Source organism: Lissotriton vulgaris, chromosome 2_1 (genome assembly GCF_964263255.1).
Source record: "Lissotriton vulgaris chromosome 2_1, aLisVul1.2, whole genome shotgun sequence".
NCBI classification, from domain to species: domain Eukaryota; kingdom Metazoa; phylum Chordata; class Amphibia; order Caudata; family Salamandridae; genus Lissotriton; species Lissotriton vulgaris.
The window spans coordinates 92,161,665-92,178,325 of record NC_141687.1 but is presented as its reverse complement, the minus strand read 5'-3'; the positions used below and the strand labels follow the sequence as shown (position 1 = coordinate 92,178,325).

At 43.6% G+C, this 16,661-nt stretch overlaps 1 protein-coding gene across 6 annotated transcripts in view; it reads left to right on the top strand.

Annotated features, from left to right (window-relative positions):
• Positions 1–16,661, top strand: part of CLUH (CLUH binding protein of NUMT mRNA) — a 440,989-nt gene that overhangs the window by 314,260 nt on the left and 110,068 nt on the right. For all 6 annotated transcript variants that reach the window (XM_086954526.1, XM_086954524.1, XM_086954527.1 and 3 more), the window contains exons 14-16: positions 2,806–2,958; positions 3,069–3,131; positions 12,809–13,053. In XM_086954526.1, the coding sequence (XP_086810652.1) occupies positions 2,806–2,958; positions 3,069–3,131; positions 12,809–13,053 (461 nt within the window). The remainder of the gene's footprint in view (positions 1–2,805; positions 2,959–3,068; positions 3,132–12,808; positions 13,054–16,661) is intronic.

Below are 16,661 nucleotides of genomic sequence, written 5' to 3'. Positions count from 1 at the left end.
CAACACTAAGCTGCTCATGAATTGCAGATTCACACAGAGATGGCACATGGTCTCTTCCAGTAATGGGGAGAACTCTGGCTTGACCTTTTCACCACTGCTGAGAAAATGCAGTATCCACACTTTTGCATGCTGGATTTTCCAAGAAGGCCCTGAAGACTCATTCTGCATAGAGTGGAGCCTTGGACCTATGTATGACTTCCTACCGCTACCTCTCCTGTCCCGAGTTTTGTAGAAGATTAGTAATGACCAGATCCAAGTCACCTTAGTGGCTCCTGATTGGGCTATCAGATTGTGGTACCTGGAACTTCTGGGCCTGAGCATCAGTCCTCCCATTAGGCTGTTGCTTCAGTAGGATCTTCCGTTGCAGTAGCATGGCACGTACTTGCACATGGCCCTTCACAATCTACACCTCAATGTGTGGATATTGAGCTGCAGCAGTGGATCTCCCTTCTAAAGTCTTTGATGTAATCCTGACAGCCAAGTGCCCTTTCTCAAAGTCTGTGTCTGCAAAGCTCTGTGATAGGTTTGTGGCTTGGTGTTTAACCAACAAACAGACCCATTGCAGGCCAACCTGTCAGATGTTTTGTGGTTTGTTTTTGTCTTTGGCCCAACGGTGCCCTACAGCTGGCACTGCTAAAGTGTACTTTTTGAACCTCTTAGCCTTTTTACGTCTGGCGGCCCAGCTGGCCTATTTCAAATCACCTGTGGTGATGAACCTTAAATGTATGTTACATATGTCTCTTCCAAAACCCTTTGTATGGCCAAAGTGTGAGTTAAATCTGGTTCTCACTGTCCTCATGTGTTCCCCTATTAACCCAATGATTCGATACACCTCCTCTTCTTAAAAATGGTCTTTCTGATTGTGATAACCTCAGCATGGCTTGTGAGTGAGCTTCAAGCCTTCTAGGTCCAGCTACCTTCGCTCTGCCTCCTGCCTCAAAAGAGGAGAGGAGGCTCCTTCGTTTGGACCCCAAGAGACCGCTGATCTTTTATATTGATTGCCCGCCGATCCCCCATTTGTTCCTGGGTGCAATCAGCTCTTCGGGGGGTTCTTGAGGTAAAGAAGGTCAATGCGGTGGAGAAGCGTACCATCTCACAATGTATATTTCCTCTGTATTAAGATATGCCATGGATTGGTAAAAAGCATCCTGATGGTCTGATGGCTCATTCCACCAGAGCTGAAGCAGCTAGCACTGGGCTGGCACAAGTCGTGCCTGTCCCAATAATCTGCCAGGCTGCTACATCGGCATCAGTGCACATCTACACTAAGCATTATAACCTTGACAGTCGTGTCAATCAGGATGGGTATTTAGCCCATTCTTTCTTGTAGGACTTTTTAATCTGAGCTATTCCATAGACCCACTAGCTTGGGAGTACTACTTTTTCTTTCTGTTCACAAGGTGAGGAACCTTTGGGTAGAAGTATCCTTCAGAAGAAAGAGTTACTTACTTTTGATAGCACTGTTTACTGCTGATACCTCACTGCCCTCCCACCTACAGTATTGTGGAATGGTCTCCTTTTCTAACAAGTTCCCAATTTAGGAATCTGCACTATGGTCCTTCCAGTCTGCTTAAGGGTCTCTTTGTGTCTGAAGGCACCTAAAAGCTTACGAATGAAACTCACGTCAGCGTGCATGGCCAGCGCTTATATGCGGCTCCACTCATCGCTTCCGAAGTGGAACGAATTCAGCACAGTCCGGCAACACCATGGGCGGCTCCTTCCCTAAGGCCCAGAAGCGTCACCCCACTGCCCTTCAGCACAGCAAAAAAGGAAAAATAAAATGATAACACAATGTTAGTATCATTTTATTTTTCTGTGCTGGGGTAGTTTTGTGGAGGAGGGGTTAGGCAGCGCAGAGGAAGGAGTGGTAGTTCCCTCCTAAGTGCTGGGGCCAGCCAAATATTCATGCACGCTTTGCTTGTTCTCCACCCTGGCTGAATTACAGACTAGGTGGAGAACATGCCCTGGCTTCCATTCGTCATCTGAGCGCCGAACCACGACGCTCTGACCAATCACAACGCACCGTTGTGATTGGCTATGGGGATCCTGCACTACTTCCTGCTTAGGGGAGCCTTCACTACTCCCTGCTCGAACAGAAGCCAATAGGGCAGATGAGAGGCAGTGGCCAGCTGGCAGTTAAAGTGTCCTTTTTTATTTTATTCCCTGCCCCCACCCCACTACTGCTTTAGGGGAGCAACCGTGACTGGGCAGCGCCATCTATTGGCACGTCGGATCACTGCTTTCTTAATCTTTGAATCCTGTCTGGGTATATGCCAATGGTGAGGAATCTGCTGTTGAAGTAGCTTCTAGAAAGAGTATTATCGAAGGTAAGTAACTTGTTAGATACTGTTACAGATCTCCTTTTTCTTTTTTTGTAAACACATTTGCGAAGGTTATCGAAAAGCGTTGTCTTGAGGGCTGCAGTTTCTCTAAAAATGTCAGTAGGTCTCAGATCTAGGGATTTTTTGGGTTTCCAACAATATGGGTTATTGTTGCATTATTTAATAAATATGACTTCATCTGCATTTTGTCCCAAATACAAACCACATGAATCTAGTGATTTAATGCTTTCGATATGTAGTAAGGGGGCACAAATTAGCTTTTTCCTTAGAAGACAGCATCACAAAAAAGATCTCTCCACTAATAAGAAATGGTGTTGTTTTTGTACCTCCTATCTGTACCATGGCCATTGCTTGTAATGCAGACTTGTTATTCATTTTAGCCATTTAAACATGCCAAAAATAATATTTTGCTTTCTGTTTTACATCTCAAATGTTAACCATGACATATAAAACGCTCTTGCAGGTGAAGGATTGCCTTGATCACACTGTCCTCCCTATGGATGGGTCCACCTTAGCAGAAGCAATGCACCAAAGAGGAATCAACATGCGATACCTTGGCAAAGTGCTCAGTTTCATCTCCAAGATGCCAGCCCGCACTCAGCTTGATCATGTCTATGTAAGTTGTACTGCACTTATCTGGAATGGACCATGTCAGTTTTAATGAACTGTGTTCTTTTTTTATTCAATGATCTTACAGTTTGGTTTCTTCTTTTCTTCTTTCCACAGAAAATTGGAGTAAGTGAACTGATCACAAGATCTGCAAAGCACATCTTTAGGACGTATCTCCAGGTAAACCTGATTCCTTTTAAGTTTGTGTTAGAAACCATGTGGTGTTTTTTATCCCTCCACATAAACCCTCTCCCTAAATCCCACCCCTGCCATTATTAATGCCCCGCACCACTGCATTCCCATCCGTCCACCTCTCCTTAAGAGGGTGTGGGGGACATAATCGAAGAAAGAAAAAAAAACAGACGCATTTGCAGTAGTAGATGTGATAATGGGGTAGACAGGGTAGAGACGGCTACTAATAAGAAGCCTTCCACCTTGCATCAACAGAAGCTGCGTGATTAGTTTGTGTTTGGCCCACATTTCACAGCAGGCTTGGTTTCTGTGTTAAAAATAAAAAGGTTTCAAATTCCAGTTTGAGCAGTGGGGATTTGAAGGGACCAAGCTATTGATACTTTCTTGAAGCATGTATTTCTGTGATTAAAGCCTAAAGATATTGATTTAGGAGTACCCTCCACCTATGTGAGGCGATTCCTCACGGCTGGTTTTAATAGCATTCCCGATTACAAACCATCTAATTTTAATTCTAAGCTATTTCCAGTAAGTCATAGTACATGCACTATAAAATGAATGGAATACAATGTTGCTTCATTCTTTCTTAACACTGGTTTCCTTGAGCTGCAGAGCGACTCTTGGAGATTAAAGTACAATGTACAATTGAGCTATATTGTGGTACACCTTCCAACAAATCACTTTCAAATGAGAATTTAGGTTATTTCTTTGGGTTCCAAACTGAGGCCTTTATTTCTGATGGGCCTTTTTTTAGGTGCATATGAAAAAAATGATTTGTAGTAAACAAATCCCTTCTAACCCAGCGGGCAAGAAGGTTTGTTTTTAAGGAAATCTTGATTGATTGGCAGGCAGGCTGTTCACAATATACAATTGTCTTTACATTGGCCATATTATAATAATCCGTTAGTTATAGCACCTTCATTCCACAGTTGCATCTTCTACACAGTGCTATTTATAGAGAGGTTATTGTTGTTAGACTGAACGTTGCATATTTTAACATCCTCGGGAAGATAAGTATTAGCCATCTTGGACTCTTGATAATACTTTCAAAGAATGTGACAACTTTAATGTTCTTTCAAAACTAAAAAAAAGTATGCATCAATCCTTCTGCTCTTTTGTATGCCCATGAATTCTTTGACTTAAGGTGCTACATCTACAAACTATAGAACACACACACTGCAAAGCATTAAGGCAGGATAATGTAGTAGAACTGAAAACTCGCAAATCAATTCCTGGAAATCTTACTTTAGAAACGAGGGAGTAGAGCAGTGTGTGAACAAAATGTAAAACATGCATTCAAGACTCTGTGCACACCTGTCTTTTACAAAGAGAGACCGTGGTTCAAATCATGAAAGAGAATGTGGCTGTCCAGAGCCTTCAGAGGCGTTTGGTTTTGAGTATTAAGCGCGTGGGCTTAAAAGAGACCTCCGAGAAGCCCATACAGAAACCACCTCATATTGATGAAGAATTTAGATTAGGCTTCATGTTTTCTGGTGAAGGCAACTGTGAAATATTCTGTAAAAGCAGACATTCTAAGACAGCTTATTTGGGCATAGTCCCCGGCAACAACAGGTGTCTTAGGCCACAGGCATTTCAGAAAGGCATGAGTTGATGTCACGCTGTAATGACTCCAGTTCTTAACTAGTGTCGAGAGCTTTACATAAGTGTAAGATAAATCTGAATATAGGGAATGTACTGTCTGGTGCAATTACATGTAGCAAAGCGTCACTTGGTAACTGCTTCAGAAGAGATAGTGTGCTCCTCATAGACACACACAACTTACCCACATCTGGTCAACTCACTATTGCACCCACTCACTGTTCCTGTAGTGCCTAAATCAAGGGTACCTTGTGAGAAAGAAATGGGTATTTGAAGCAGGTGCTGCTTTTGTTTAAATGTAAGACTGTGAAATTTCGTTAGACTCATTACTCCAAGAATTAACATTTTTTTCTCTAAAACCATACCAGGAGCAAGCCAGATTCTGATGCTCACATACCAAACATCTTTGTAAGTTGGTTGCGAGGAGGGGGTGTAGGGGGCAGGTTACCAAATAATCCATTATTTGTAGACCCTGGATTCCTCAGCACATTGCAAAAACCTTTGCACAAAGACCAGGTAAACGACCGGAAAAGCATCGGAGAAGACGGGAAACATCCTTTACAACGGAACCGTTACAACGCGGTACCCTTACAATGCAGGATTTACAATGAAAGTTGTTACGACTTTCGCTGGAGGGCGCTCTAGGATAGGGGATAATTTAATTTACTATCCAACACCTTCCCTACGCGCTCTAGAATAGGGGATAGTTTAATTTACTATCCAACACCTTCCCTACTATCCACGGGGACTGGAGTTGGAATAGTAAATTAAACTATTCACTATCCAGCGCCCCCCAACGCAAGTCGTCGTAACGACTTGCGTTGTAAAACCTGCGTCGTAAAGGTACGCGTTGTACCGTCATACATCCGAGAAGACTGTAGGGGTGTCAGTGGAACAGAGAAGTAAAATACACTAAAAATGCAAAAGCCCAGTGATGCCAAAGGTGTACTTTGTTCCTTAATTTCCCTCTTTCCTAAACAGCTAAGACACATACATGTTGAAGTCAGTAAGAGAACAGTTGAAACAGAAAACAAAGCATTAGTAATATAGATCTCTTGCAGATCTAAACAATGCTCCTAAAGTAATAACTGTAAGTGTACAGCCGTGCTAAACAGCTGCATCGAAGAACTACCTAAACAAAATCTGTACATGGAATATAACTTTTCGATTCTAACCAGGTTGCAAAATATATATCTGCTAATCATGAAAGCAGGACTATTCAACAGCATAGCATTTGGGCATGATTATAGGGAGATGAACACCTATTTTAGTTGATTACCAGTGTGGGCTAAAACAGTAAAAGTGTCAGAGAATGGTAGTGCCTAAAGAGAAATAAAATGGTTTCAGGGTAGAGTTTAGTCTACAGTCATTGGTTGGTCATCGTACACAAACCTTTTCCCTTCCGAGGTCAATGTGTAATACACTTGTTTTTTATACATTGGATTTTTCTGTATACCACACTGGATGCTTCTTCACTTAATGCACATAAATCACTAGGAAACAAACAGTGCTTCAGGTGGAAACTTGTAACTGTCTTTAGAGGAGCTAACGTGTAATTGCTTATTTGAGGAATAATAATGCGTCACATGGCCCTGGATGCATGAAGAGCGAAATCTATTTGGCATACATTCCAGAGATCCCAATTCTCTCTGCCACATTCACACTTTCCACTTAGTTTCATGTCTAACATCAAGAAGATATTTACAACAAGGGGTGGTGAGGGACAGAGTCTCTGAATTAAACAGAATACTCTCACCCAGTCAAGAGATCAGGGCTAGATCCAACACCGTTTTTTAGCTCACTGCACCATCCCAGTTTCAGAACCTGGCTGTATGCAAATTAGTCTGTTCCTGTCCCAGTGCATGATGGGAACAGGGCAAACCAAACTACAAAAGCCAATTCTTACAGTGGGAAGGAGTCCCTTTCTCACTGCTCCATCAGGATTCAAGCAAGCCGGGCCGAAGAGGCTGAAATGCCAGAAACCGGTCCCCGGTAGCTTGTCTCCTTTCTGGTAAAGAATTGGCTTGGTAGTTTAGTCTGCCCTGTTCCCATGATGCACTGGGCCAGGGACAGACTGATTTGCATATAGCCATGTTCTGAGCTGGGATGGGGCAGTGAGATAAATAACGGTGATGGATCAAGCCCTGATCTTTGGACTGGGTAAGAGTGGTCTGCTCAATTCAGACACTCTGTTCATCACCACCCCCTTTTGTAAATCGATTTTGGCCACTATAGGTGTGGCAGGGTATACTCAGACATGAGTCCCTTTCTCACTGCTCCATCAGGATTCAAGCAAGCCGGGCCGAAGAGGCTGAAATGCCAGAAACCGGTCCCCGGTAGCTTGTCTCCTTTCTGGTAAAGAATTGGCTTGGTAGTTTAGTCTGCCCTGTTCCCATGATGCACTGGGCCAGGGACAGACTGATTTGCATATAGCCATGTTCTGAGCTGGGATGGGGCAGTGAGATAAATAACGGTGATGGATCAAGCCCTGATCTTTGGACTGGGTAAGAGTGGTCTGCTCAATTCAGACACTCTGTTCATCACCACCCCCTTTTGTAAATCGATTTTGGCCACTATAGGTGTGGCAGGGTATACTCAGACATGAGTCCCTTTCTCACTGCTCCATCAGGATTCAAGCAAGCCGGGCCGAAGAGGCTGAAATGCCAGAAACCGGTCCCCGGTAGCTTGTCTCCTTTCTGGTAAAGAATTGGCTTGGTAGTTTAGTCTGCCCTGTTCCCATGATGCACTGGGCCAGGGACAGACTGATTTGCATATAGCCATGTTCTGAGCTGGGATGGGGCAGTGAGATAAATAACGGTGATGGATCAAGCCCTGATCTTTGGACTGGGTAAGAGTGGTCTGCTCAATTCAGACACTCTGTTCATCACCACCCCCTTTTGTAAATCGATTTTGGCCACTATAGGTGTGGCAGGGTATACTCAGACATGAGTCCCTTTCTCACTGCTCCATCAGGATTCAAGCAAGCCGGGCCGAAGAGGCTGAAATGCCAGAAACCGGTCCCCGGTAGCTTGTCTCCTTTCTGGTAAAGAATTGGCTTGGTAGTTTAGTCTGCCCTGTTCCCATGATGCACTGGGCCAGGGACAGACTGATTTGCATATAGCCATGTTCTGAGCTGGGATGGGGCAGTGAGATAAATAACGGTGATGGATCAAGCCCTGATCTTTGGACTGGGTAAGAGTGGTTTGCTCAATTCAGACACTCTGTTCATCACCACCCCCTTTTGTAAATCGATTTTGGCCACTATAGGTGTGGCAGGGTATACTCAGACATGAGTCCCTTTCTCACTGCTCCATCAGGATTCAAGCAAGCCGGGCCGAAGAGGCTGAAATGCCAGAAACCGGTCCCCGGTAGCTTGTCTCCTTTCTGGTAAAGAATTGGCTTGGTAGTTTAGTCTGCCCTGTTCCCATGATGCACTGGGCCAGGGACAGACTGATTTGCATATAGCCATGTTCTGAGCTGGGATGGGGCAGTGAGATAAATAACGGTGATGGATCAAGCCCTGATCTTTGGACTGGGTAAGAGTGGTCTGCTCAATTCAGACACTCTGTTCATCACCACCCCCTTTTGTAAATCGATTTTGGCCACTATAGGTGTGGCAGGGTATACTCAGACATGAGTCCCTTTCTCACTGCTCCATCAGGATTCAAGCAAGCCGGGCCGAAGAGGCTGAAATGCCAGAAACCGGTCCCCGGTAGCTTGTCTCCTTTCTGGTAAAGAATTGGCTTGGTAGTTTAGTCTGCCCTGTTCCCATGATGCACTGGGCCAGGGACAGACTGATTTGCATATAGCCATGTTCTGAGCTGGGATGGGGCAGTGAGATAAATAACGGTGATGGATCAAGCCCTGATCTTTGGACTGGGTAAGAGTGGTCTGCTCAATTCAGACACTCTGTTCATCACCACCCCCTTTTGTAAATCGATTTTGGCCACTATAGGTGTGGCAGGGTATACTCAGACATGAGTCCCTTTCTCACTGCTCCATCAGGATTCAAGCAAGCCGGGCCGAAGAGGCTGAAATGCCAGAAACCGGTCCCCGGTAGCTTGTCTCCTTTCTGGTAAAGAATTGGCTTGGTAGTTTAGTCTGCCCTGTTCCCATGATGCACTGGGCCAGGGACAGACTGATTTGCATATAGCCATGTTCTGAGCTGGGATGGGGCAGTGAGATAAATAACGGTGATGGATCAAGCCCTGATCTTTGGACTGGGTAAGAGTGGTCTGCTCAATTCAGACACTCTGTTCATCACCACCCCCTTTTGTAAATCGATTTTGGCCACTATAGGTGTGGCAGGGTATACTCAGACATGAGTCCCTTTCTCACTGCTCCATCAGGATTCAAGCAAGCCGGGCCGAAGAGGCTGAAATGCCAGAAACCGGTCCCCGGTAGCTTGTCTCCTTTCTGGTAAAGAATTGGCTTGGTAGTTTAGTCTGCCCTGTTCCCATGATGCACTGGGCCAGGGACAGACTGATTTGCATATAGCCATGTTCTGAGCTGGGATGGGGCAGTGAGATAAATAACGGTGATGGATCAAGCCCTGATCTTTGGACTGGGTAAGAGTGGTCTGCTCAATTCAGACACTCTGTTCATCACCACCCCCTTTTGTAAATTAACATCAAGAAGATGCCACACCCCTCCAGGTTGACCCCTAGTTAGTATGAAGGGGTATCATAGACTTTAATCAAAAACACAATTTGGGTCTCTCTCTTTTGGTGGTATAGAGGGTAACAAGGCTGTGATTCACCATACCTCCCCTAGGTTCACAGGACTTCACTTCCCCTTCTTAGACTTCCAGGATGTTGATGGTTTGCGTAGTATTGGCTTGGATAGCGCTTCCTTAATTCTCCTACCAGTGTACGTTTGAAAAGCTTTCAACTTGGATCCTCTTAGGCCTCTACTCTACAGCACAAGAATGGTTCTGCTGAGTGCCTCACGCACCTCCCTTGTTGCCCCTGCTGCCCCGAGTATTTAAACGGAAATGCAGGAATATTGGGCCTTGTTAGCTGAGAGTCAGCACTTCTCCATAAATATCTGTTCCAAAGTGAATGAGGAGGCAACTGATTGGCTTTACAGGTCAAGAATATGCCATTAAGGATGTTTATATCCATACCATGTATTTTTGTGTCTGTAGGTACAAGATATAATTAAAATTGTCCCTACCTGGCTATAGATAAACTTACACTGAGGTGAGGCGAATGTCCAAATGGGCATTTTTGTGCAAAATCTCCTCTATGGGCTAAAGTTACCTTGAAAATTGACCCTAACACAGACTATGATTTATAAAGTGCTTGACATATTTCCTTTTTGCTGATGTTCTTTCCTATGTGCATGTAGTTGTTGAGAGTAGTGCTTTTAATCGAGTGATAAGATTATTAATGACTTATTTACTCACCTAAAGCAATATTATCATGCTTCATACTGGATCCAGAAACATTTGAAGTTTTGGTATGCAGGTACCAGAGTCATGCAGCCTTCACTCTAGAGGTGGCAAGCAACTTTATAAAGGCGTCTCCTGCATTGCTGATATGTTATTTTCCACAGGTGCAAAGGGTTTTGGTCAGAGGAAAGTGTTTTGCTTTTGATTTTTTTTGTAGAGATTCTCTCTATTTTTTCCGTTAAGTTGAGTCCAGCTTTGCAGTGGCTGTATGGTGTTTTATCCTTTTTCCATATCTCAGGAGCCCAAGAGTCCTCCTCAAGCATGCACAGCAATGCCTTTGGAAGAAGTGAAGCAAAGGTTTTCGTAGGCTTGTGCCACAATGAGTTGCTTTTCAGTATTTTGTTCACTGTCCTGATGAAGGGTTATTTAAAGTGCCTTTGGTTTCGGGATTTTTGAAAGGGTTTGTTTTTTTCCTCCTTCGCCCGTTTCTCAAAACAATTGGGATCTTAATTTGATACGGACATCCTTGCTGTGGTGTACATTTGTGCAGCCAAATTCATGGTTGACATTATTGTGAGCCAAAGCTTTGTATCCTTAAATATATGTTGGTAGATATTATTTAATGAAGAAGGCCAGGTGCGCTAGGTATGTTTTGAGTACTCCCCTCCATACTGTGCTAGATAAAGTGGCGATGGGGCTAGAGCCATTATTAATGGTATAAAATGTATGTGTGCTGGGTCACCCCCCCCCCATCCCCCCTCTAATACCACACTTAACCCCGGCAGAGATGTGGTTATATCTGCTGGGTGCTAAGTGATTTCAATTATTATGCTTTAGAGGCATGGGGTTTGTCTCAGAGAGGCACTTCATTGTTTGTTTCTCTGGTGTTCAAGGAGTCAATGCAGTGGCAGAGCACACTATCTCATGATAGTCCTGTGTATTAAGTTGTACTGCTAATTGCTAGTAGCCTTTTTTCTGTTTCTTCCAGCTGTTCTTTGATTAGTTTAAGTCTCATCAGTTTGACAGTAAGGTTACAATCCCTCCCCTTACTCAGTACACTGCGGCTTGAGCTGCCTTGCATATAATGCCAGGGTCTTATACTATCATTGCAGCAGCATGAGTCTGTTACGGATTCAATACAGTGAGACATTCAAGAAACACGTATAATTGAATCCAGCTATGCAAAGGTCTTCTCCCTTGCTTCTGTGGTGCAGGCATTTAAGGAAGATCTAGAGAAGCAAATGATGGTTGCTCTTAATGGAGCTGCTTCATCGCCGTTCAGCTTTGCTACCAAAATAACTCTGAGCCCAGCCAGCCTAACATCAGTTTCTTCCTGATCTGGTCTGAAAATCGGTTATATTAGTTTTGATAAGTGATCTGTGAAAGACCGAGCGTCTGCCAGTAAAAATGTATTTAACTGTTTCAGGATTATCTTCTGTCCGCCACCAATGGCACTTTTCACACTATCTGACTCATCAATCCAATATCAGTTGTTCTTCCTTTATATTAAGCCAGATCGGTTTGGCAGGAATGTTACAACTTCCTTTCCTTATGCAGTACTCTGCTGCTTGAGCGAAGTGCCAAACCGTGCCAAGGTCTGAGATACTTTATTTTTGCAGAATGAATCTATTATACAAATATAGCAGAAAGGGGTAATCTAAATAAAGCAATCTAACTAAAACCCACCTGATCTCTATTTCTTTAAAATCAGTAAAAAATTGATATTATTTCCAGGGTGGGCCCCAAGTATAAACATACCACAAATTATAATCCTTAACAGTTATTCTTTCTTTGCTTCGCATTAACATTAATAAATGTAAAAAAAAATCACCAATTCATCATAAAAGTACATATACATAATTTAAAACATTACTTTGTACGAAATCCAGTTGTCACTGTATCCAGCAACCGTCTCTGCTCCCAACCTTATACTGTACATCACATCCACACATATATATTCTATTCCAGTCATACCAATACATACTCCCTTATTGAAAACAATGACTGAGAGAGAGAAAAAAACAGTAGTGCAAATCCCCTCTGTTTTTCACACATAATACACCACCTGCTTATCTCCTTTCAGTGGACCTATCCGAAAGTGTCTGTGAATGAGACATATGTGTTGATGTGAAGACAAGAAAGAATAAATATTCAGAGTTCTAATTTGTAGTATGTTTACACTTTGGCTACCACCTTCGCCAGATTATCAGTGTGTTATTTTAAGCCACCCTATGATCGACACCAGGTACATCTCGAGAAGAAAAAGCTAGTTCCAAAACCCACCACAGATTGTTACAGGTGTGCACAATACTTAAAATATGTGCGAAATATGGAATAGCATGTACATATCGTTGTTCTTACAATGGGTGTTGGGATTTTGTCTGTAGTGGTGCAAGAATGTTGTTTTGATTAGCAATGTAATTAGCATTATTGCACATTTCATGGAGTATACATGTTCAGCATGGTTACCCCCTAAAAGCCTGCATTTTTATAAAAATCAGTCTCTTCATACTAGGATCATTCTGACGGACATTAGCTTACTGTTCAGCCAAATCTGAAGCATGTGTACAAGTTACCTTATTTTATGCCTGCTGAACTACTTTTTGCAGATGATCTGGGCCTCTTACTTGTGATAACTACAAATTATATGAGACTCAGGGCTTTTATGTCTCTGCAGGGTGTAGAGCTGTCTGGACTGTCTGCTGCTATCAGCCATTTCCTGAACTGTTTCCTCAGTGCCTTCCCCAATCCCATCGCCCACCTTCCTGTCGATGAGCTAGTCTCCCGTAAGAAGAACAAGAGGAAGAAGAACAAGAATCTAGGCAGTGCTGATAACACAACATGGGCCAGCACCACCCCACCGGACCTGTGGAAAAATATCTGCACCGAGGCAAAAAGCTACTTTGACTTTGATCTTCAATGGTAAACTCTTTTTTGGCATGCTTTCTGGCCAACTTATAAATTATTTTTCTTTTTCATATGCCTCAAAAGCAGTCCTTTAAGTCTGTCATATGTAGTCGGTACAGTGGGGACCCCTACACAAAAGGGGTTTTAAGGTAAATCAGAGTAGAAAAAAACAAACATTTAAAGTCTTATCTATACAACCATTAAGAATAAAGAGGTTTGGTGGGAGATCATTCACACACAAAGTTGTACCTGCTTTAGGTTCAAAAGAAATCTGATGTTCTGCAGAGAGCTGACGACATGCGTGGTCATCACAATCGGGCCAATGAATGTGTTGGAGAACTGAATATAAGCCTCACATCTTGGGTCCCTGTCATATGCATGGACAGTAAGCCACCATACTATATTTCAGCCACAGTATTATTGTGTTTCACTGCTAAGTAGATTTGGAAATGATTATGTTCATGTGCATTGTTATGTGCAAGAATCAAAAGCTTACTACCCTGAACCACAACACTAAGAACTGTTACTATGAGGCACATTCAGATGTTTTTGGTCAGTGGGTCCATTGAACACTGTCAGTTAAATTACATGATGCCTCTTTTTTCTACTTGCAATGAGACCACCCGTGATATTTGTAGAAATATAGAAAAATAAATTTTGTAGGAATTTTGGTGAATAGTTTTAAACATTTATCTCAGAGTACACTTAGTAAAATGTTAAGTATGTTATGCTTAGTTTGAATGCATTTAGTTTCATGTAAAACATTTTTAAATCTTTTATATCCTCCATGGTTGTAACATCAGTCTTAGCCATTAACTTCAAAATGCTGTTATTTTAGTGACAGTCATAGCAAAATTATTGCTGGAGCAAAGCTGCGATAGAGGTCAAAGTTTGATTTTCAAACTAAATATCACATGGAAATTTACTTTCCAGCAAGAATGTTTCAAACTATTGATAGTGCTCTAAGCCACTGCCTACAATTGCCTTATCCTAGAACTGGCCCTCATTACCTGAACCATCTTCACATTTAAATGGAAATACTGAAACCTTGCTGATCTCTAGTACATTCGCAGTCTAGAATCATGACACGTTGAGGTGTTTAGGAATTTAGCAAAAGTCTTGGAAGCATATGTTGCTAGTGCTCCTACCTCAAGGTCACCCACTTTCTTGACCCCTATCGAAAGGGTTTTCAGCCAGACCATTTGTAGAAAGCTGTCTCTGTGTATGGTATACCACTAAGTGGTTATACCTTGCACAGAGACCAGAGAATCCCCCAGAAGTGTACAGGGCTCAATGTAAACCCAAAGTGCTCTAAAGTGGTAGCGTGGGCGAGCAGCCTCAGGCCTAACATAGAGGGGTATAGTACATTTATTGCACATACATAGACCAATAGTGGACACGCAACTCAAAAATTAGATCCATGACAACTTTAGAAAAATAAGCTTGTTTTAGTTTTATTTTAAGACCAAGATCTTCGCAATAAGGTAAGTACGTGTTGCAGGAAAAATACTTAAGACTTTCCAAAGTGCAATTTTAAAGAGTTCAATGTTATCCTATGTTGTCAAACAATAATGCGGTTATACAGGTCAGTATGCGACTTACAGTTCCTGTCTGCAGGATGAAAGATCAGCAAGGGCGAAGGGTTAGGTGAGTAAGAAAACTGCACTACCAGCGGCTCAGTGGCAGCTGGGTGAAAAGGTCAAATTCGGAGATCGGCCCAATGAGTTCAATGGAGACTGGGTGTGCTGTTTGGAGGTAAGTAGATCGGCTGCAGGGCCCATGCTTTGGGGGTTAGAGTAATCACAGGGGGGCCACTACGCAGCACCAAACGTACACCACCAGAAGCACAGGGGCGGCCGGGTGCAGAGTGCCAATTCAGCATCGGGTGTTCAGTGCTTTTAAGTGGAGGTTTTTCTTTGAACAAGCAGGCTGCAGGCGTCGAACCGGAGGCTCTTCAGAGGGAAACCAGCGACAACGGAGGTAAGTTGGGGATGTAGGAGGTCGTCGGGGCACCGTTGGTTCGGCTCCCCAAGGCCCTGGCGCTTCAGGTGAATTAGACGTCCATACTTTCTTACTGGGGCCAGTCACGGTAAGGGGGATCTTCTGTTGTCAGGTCCAGGAGGGGTTAGCCAACACTAGACTTCAGGTCAGGAGCAATGGTGATCCTGTTCTGGATCTGTGGGTGCCTGGACACGGACCGTAGGCGTCTAGTGGTGAGCGCTCCAGGTTCCGGAGGGCCAAAGAGTCCTTTGCAGAGATTTCTTGAGGACAGGTCCGCTGTGGAGTTCTGGTCTATTGTCAAAGTACAGGCAGTCTTGCACAGGTTCTGGAAGTCGCTGGCTGCAAGACAGGCATTACCTTTTTCTTTAAAGCTGGGGACAGGCGAGGAAGGCAGGGGCCAAGTCGGTAGTCCTCGTCTGGCTTTGCTGCGTGGCGTCTCCTTTGTCCTTCTTCTTAGGTCGGCAGGAACTAGTTCCCATGTCTGGGGGAGCCACCTAAATGCAAAATTTAGGGACATTATAAGAGTGTCAGGTAGGGCCAATGGGCACCTTACCTGGTGTGTCTACACCCTCAATTATGCCATCCTCCTGTGGGAGGGGACATAGCCTAGCCCTCACTGAAGGGTTCTCCCCATCTTCAAGATGGCGGGACTGAAAGATGTGCTTCACCTCGCTTCCACCAACTTAGGTGTGGAGTTGGCAGAAGTGGGCACACCTACTATTCTTCCTAGGTTTTCCCGCCCAAAGAGGGGGTGTAAACCGGGGGCTGTCATCTGCTAAAAGCAGCAGAGGCTAGGCTGTCATATTACAAAGGTGTTTGTAGCTTCCCTCTCGAGCACTGTGCCCATCCTTGGGGGAGGAAGAGTGGCGCCTCCGCCCAGAATGTGCATTGTTTCTGGTCCCAGAGAGCAGAGTCTCTGGGCCCAGGGGTCTAGAAACATGTATTTTGGTGGCAGGCTACAGCCAGTCCGTGACCACACCAGGGTTATAGGTTTCCAGGGGGCATCTCTGTTGTGCCCTCTTCCAGAACCTGTGCAAGACTGCCTGTACTTTGACAATAGAACATGTGTTTCAATAAATCCCACCAGTAGCCCGCCATTTCTCTGAGTATCACAACAAAGATCGCAGCAAATTACAATACTTTGGGCTGGACTGTATACCTAATAACATCAGGGGCGGAGATAAGTTGAGACGACTCAGACGACTGGAATCGAGGTACACCATCGATTTAGCGACTAAATATCCAGGAGGTCTCAATAGCGGGGAGGAAATGGCCGTCCATCTAGGGAAATGATCTACCTAGGGGGGGATAGTAGTATCCATGTTGATGCACATGTTTAGTGTTTAGGACAAATCTGTGATACGATCTCAGAATATGAATTAGTATGATTTATGAATATGAATTTTGCTATAACCTTACACAGTTTATTCACCCCCTTTTTTATAATTGTCTACATATGTATATATGTGTGTGTGTGTGTGTATATATATATATATATATATATATATATATATATATATATATATATATATATATAATATATATATTGCAGTATTATTCTTCACCTCTTCTATAGTTTTTCGATTTTCCGGCTTCCCCCCCCCTTCTTTTCCCTTCTTTCT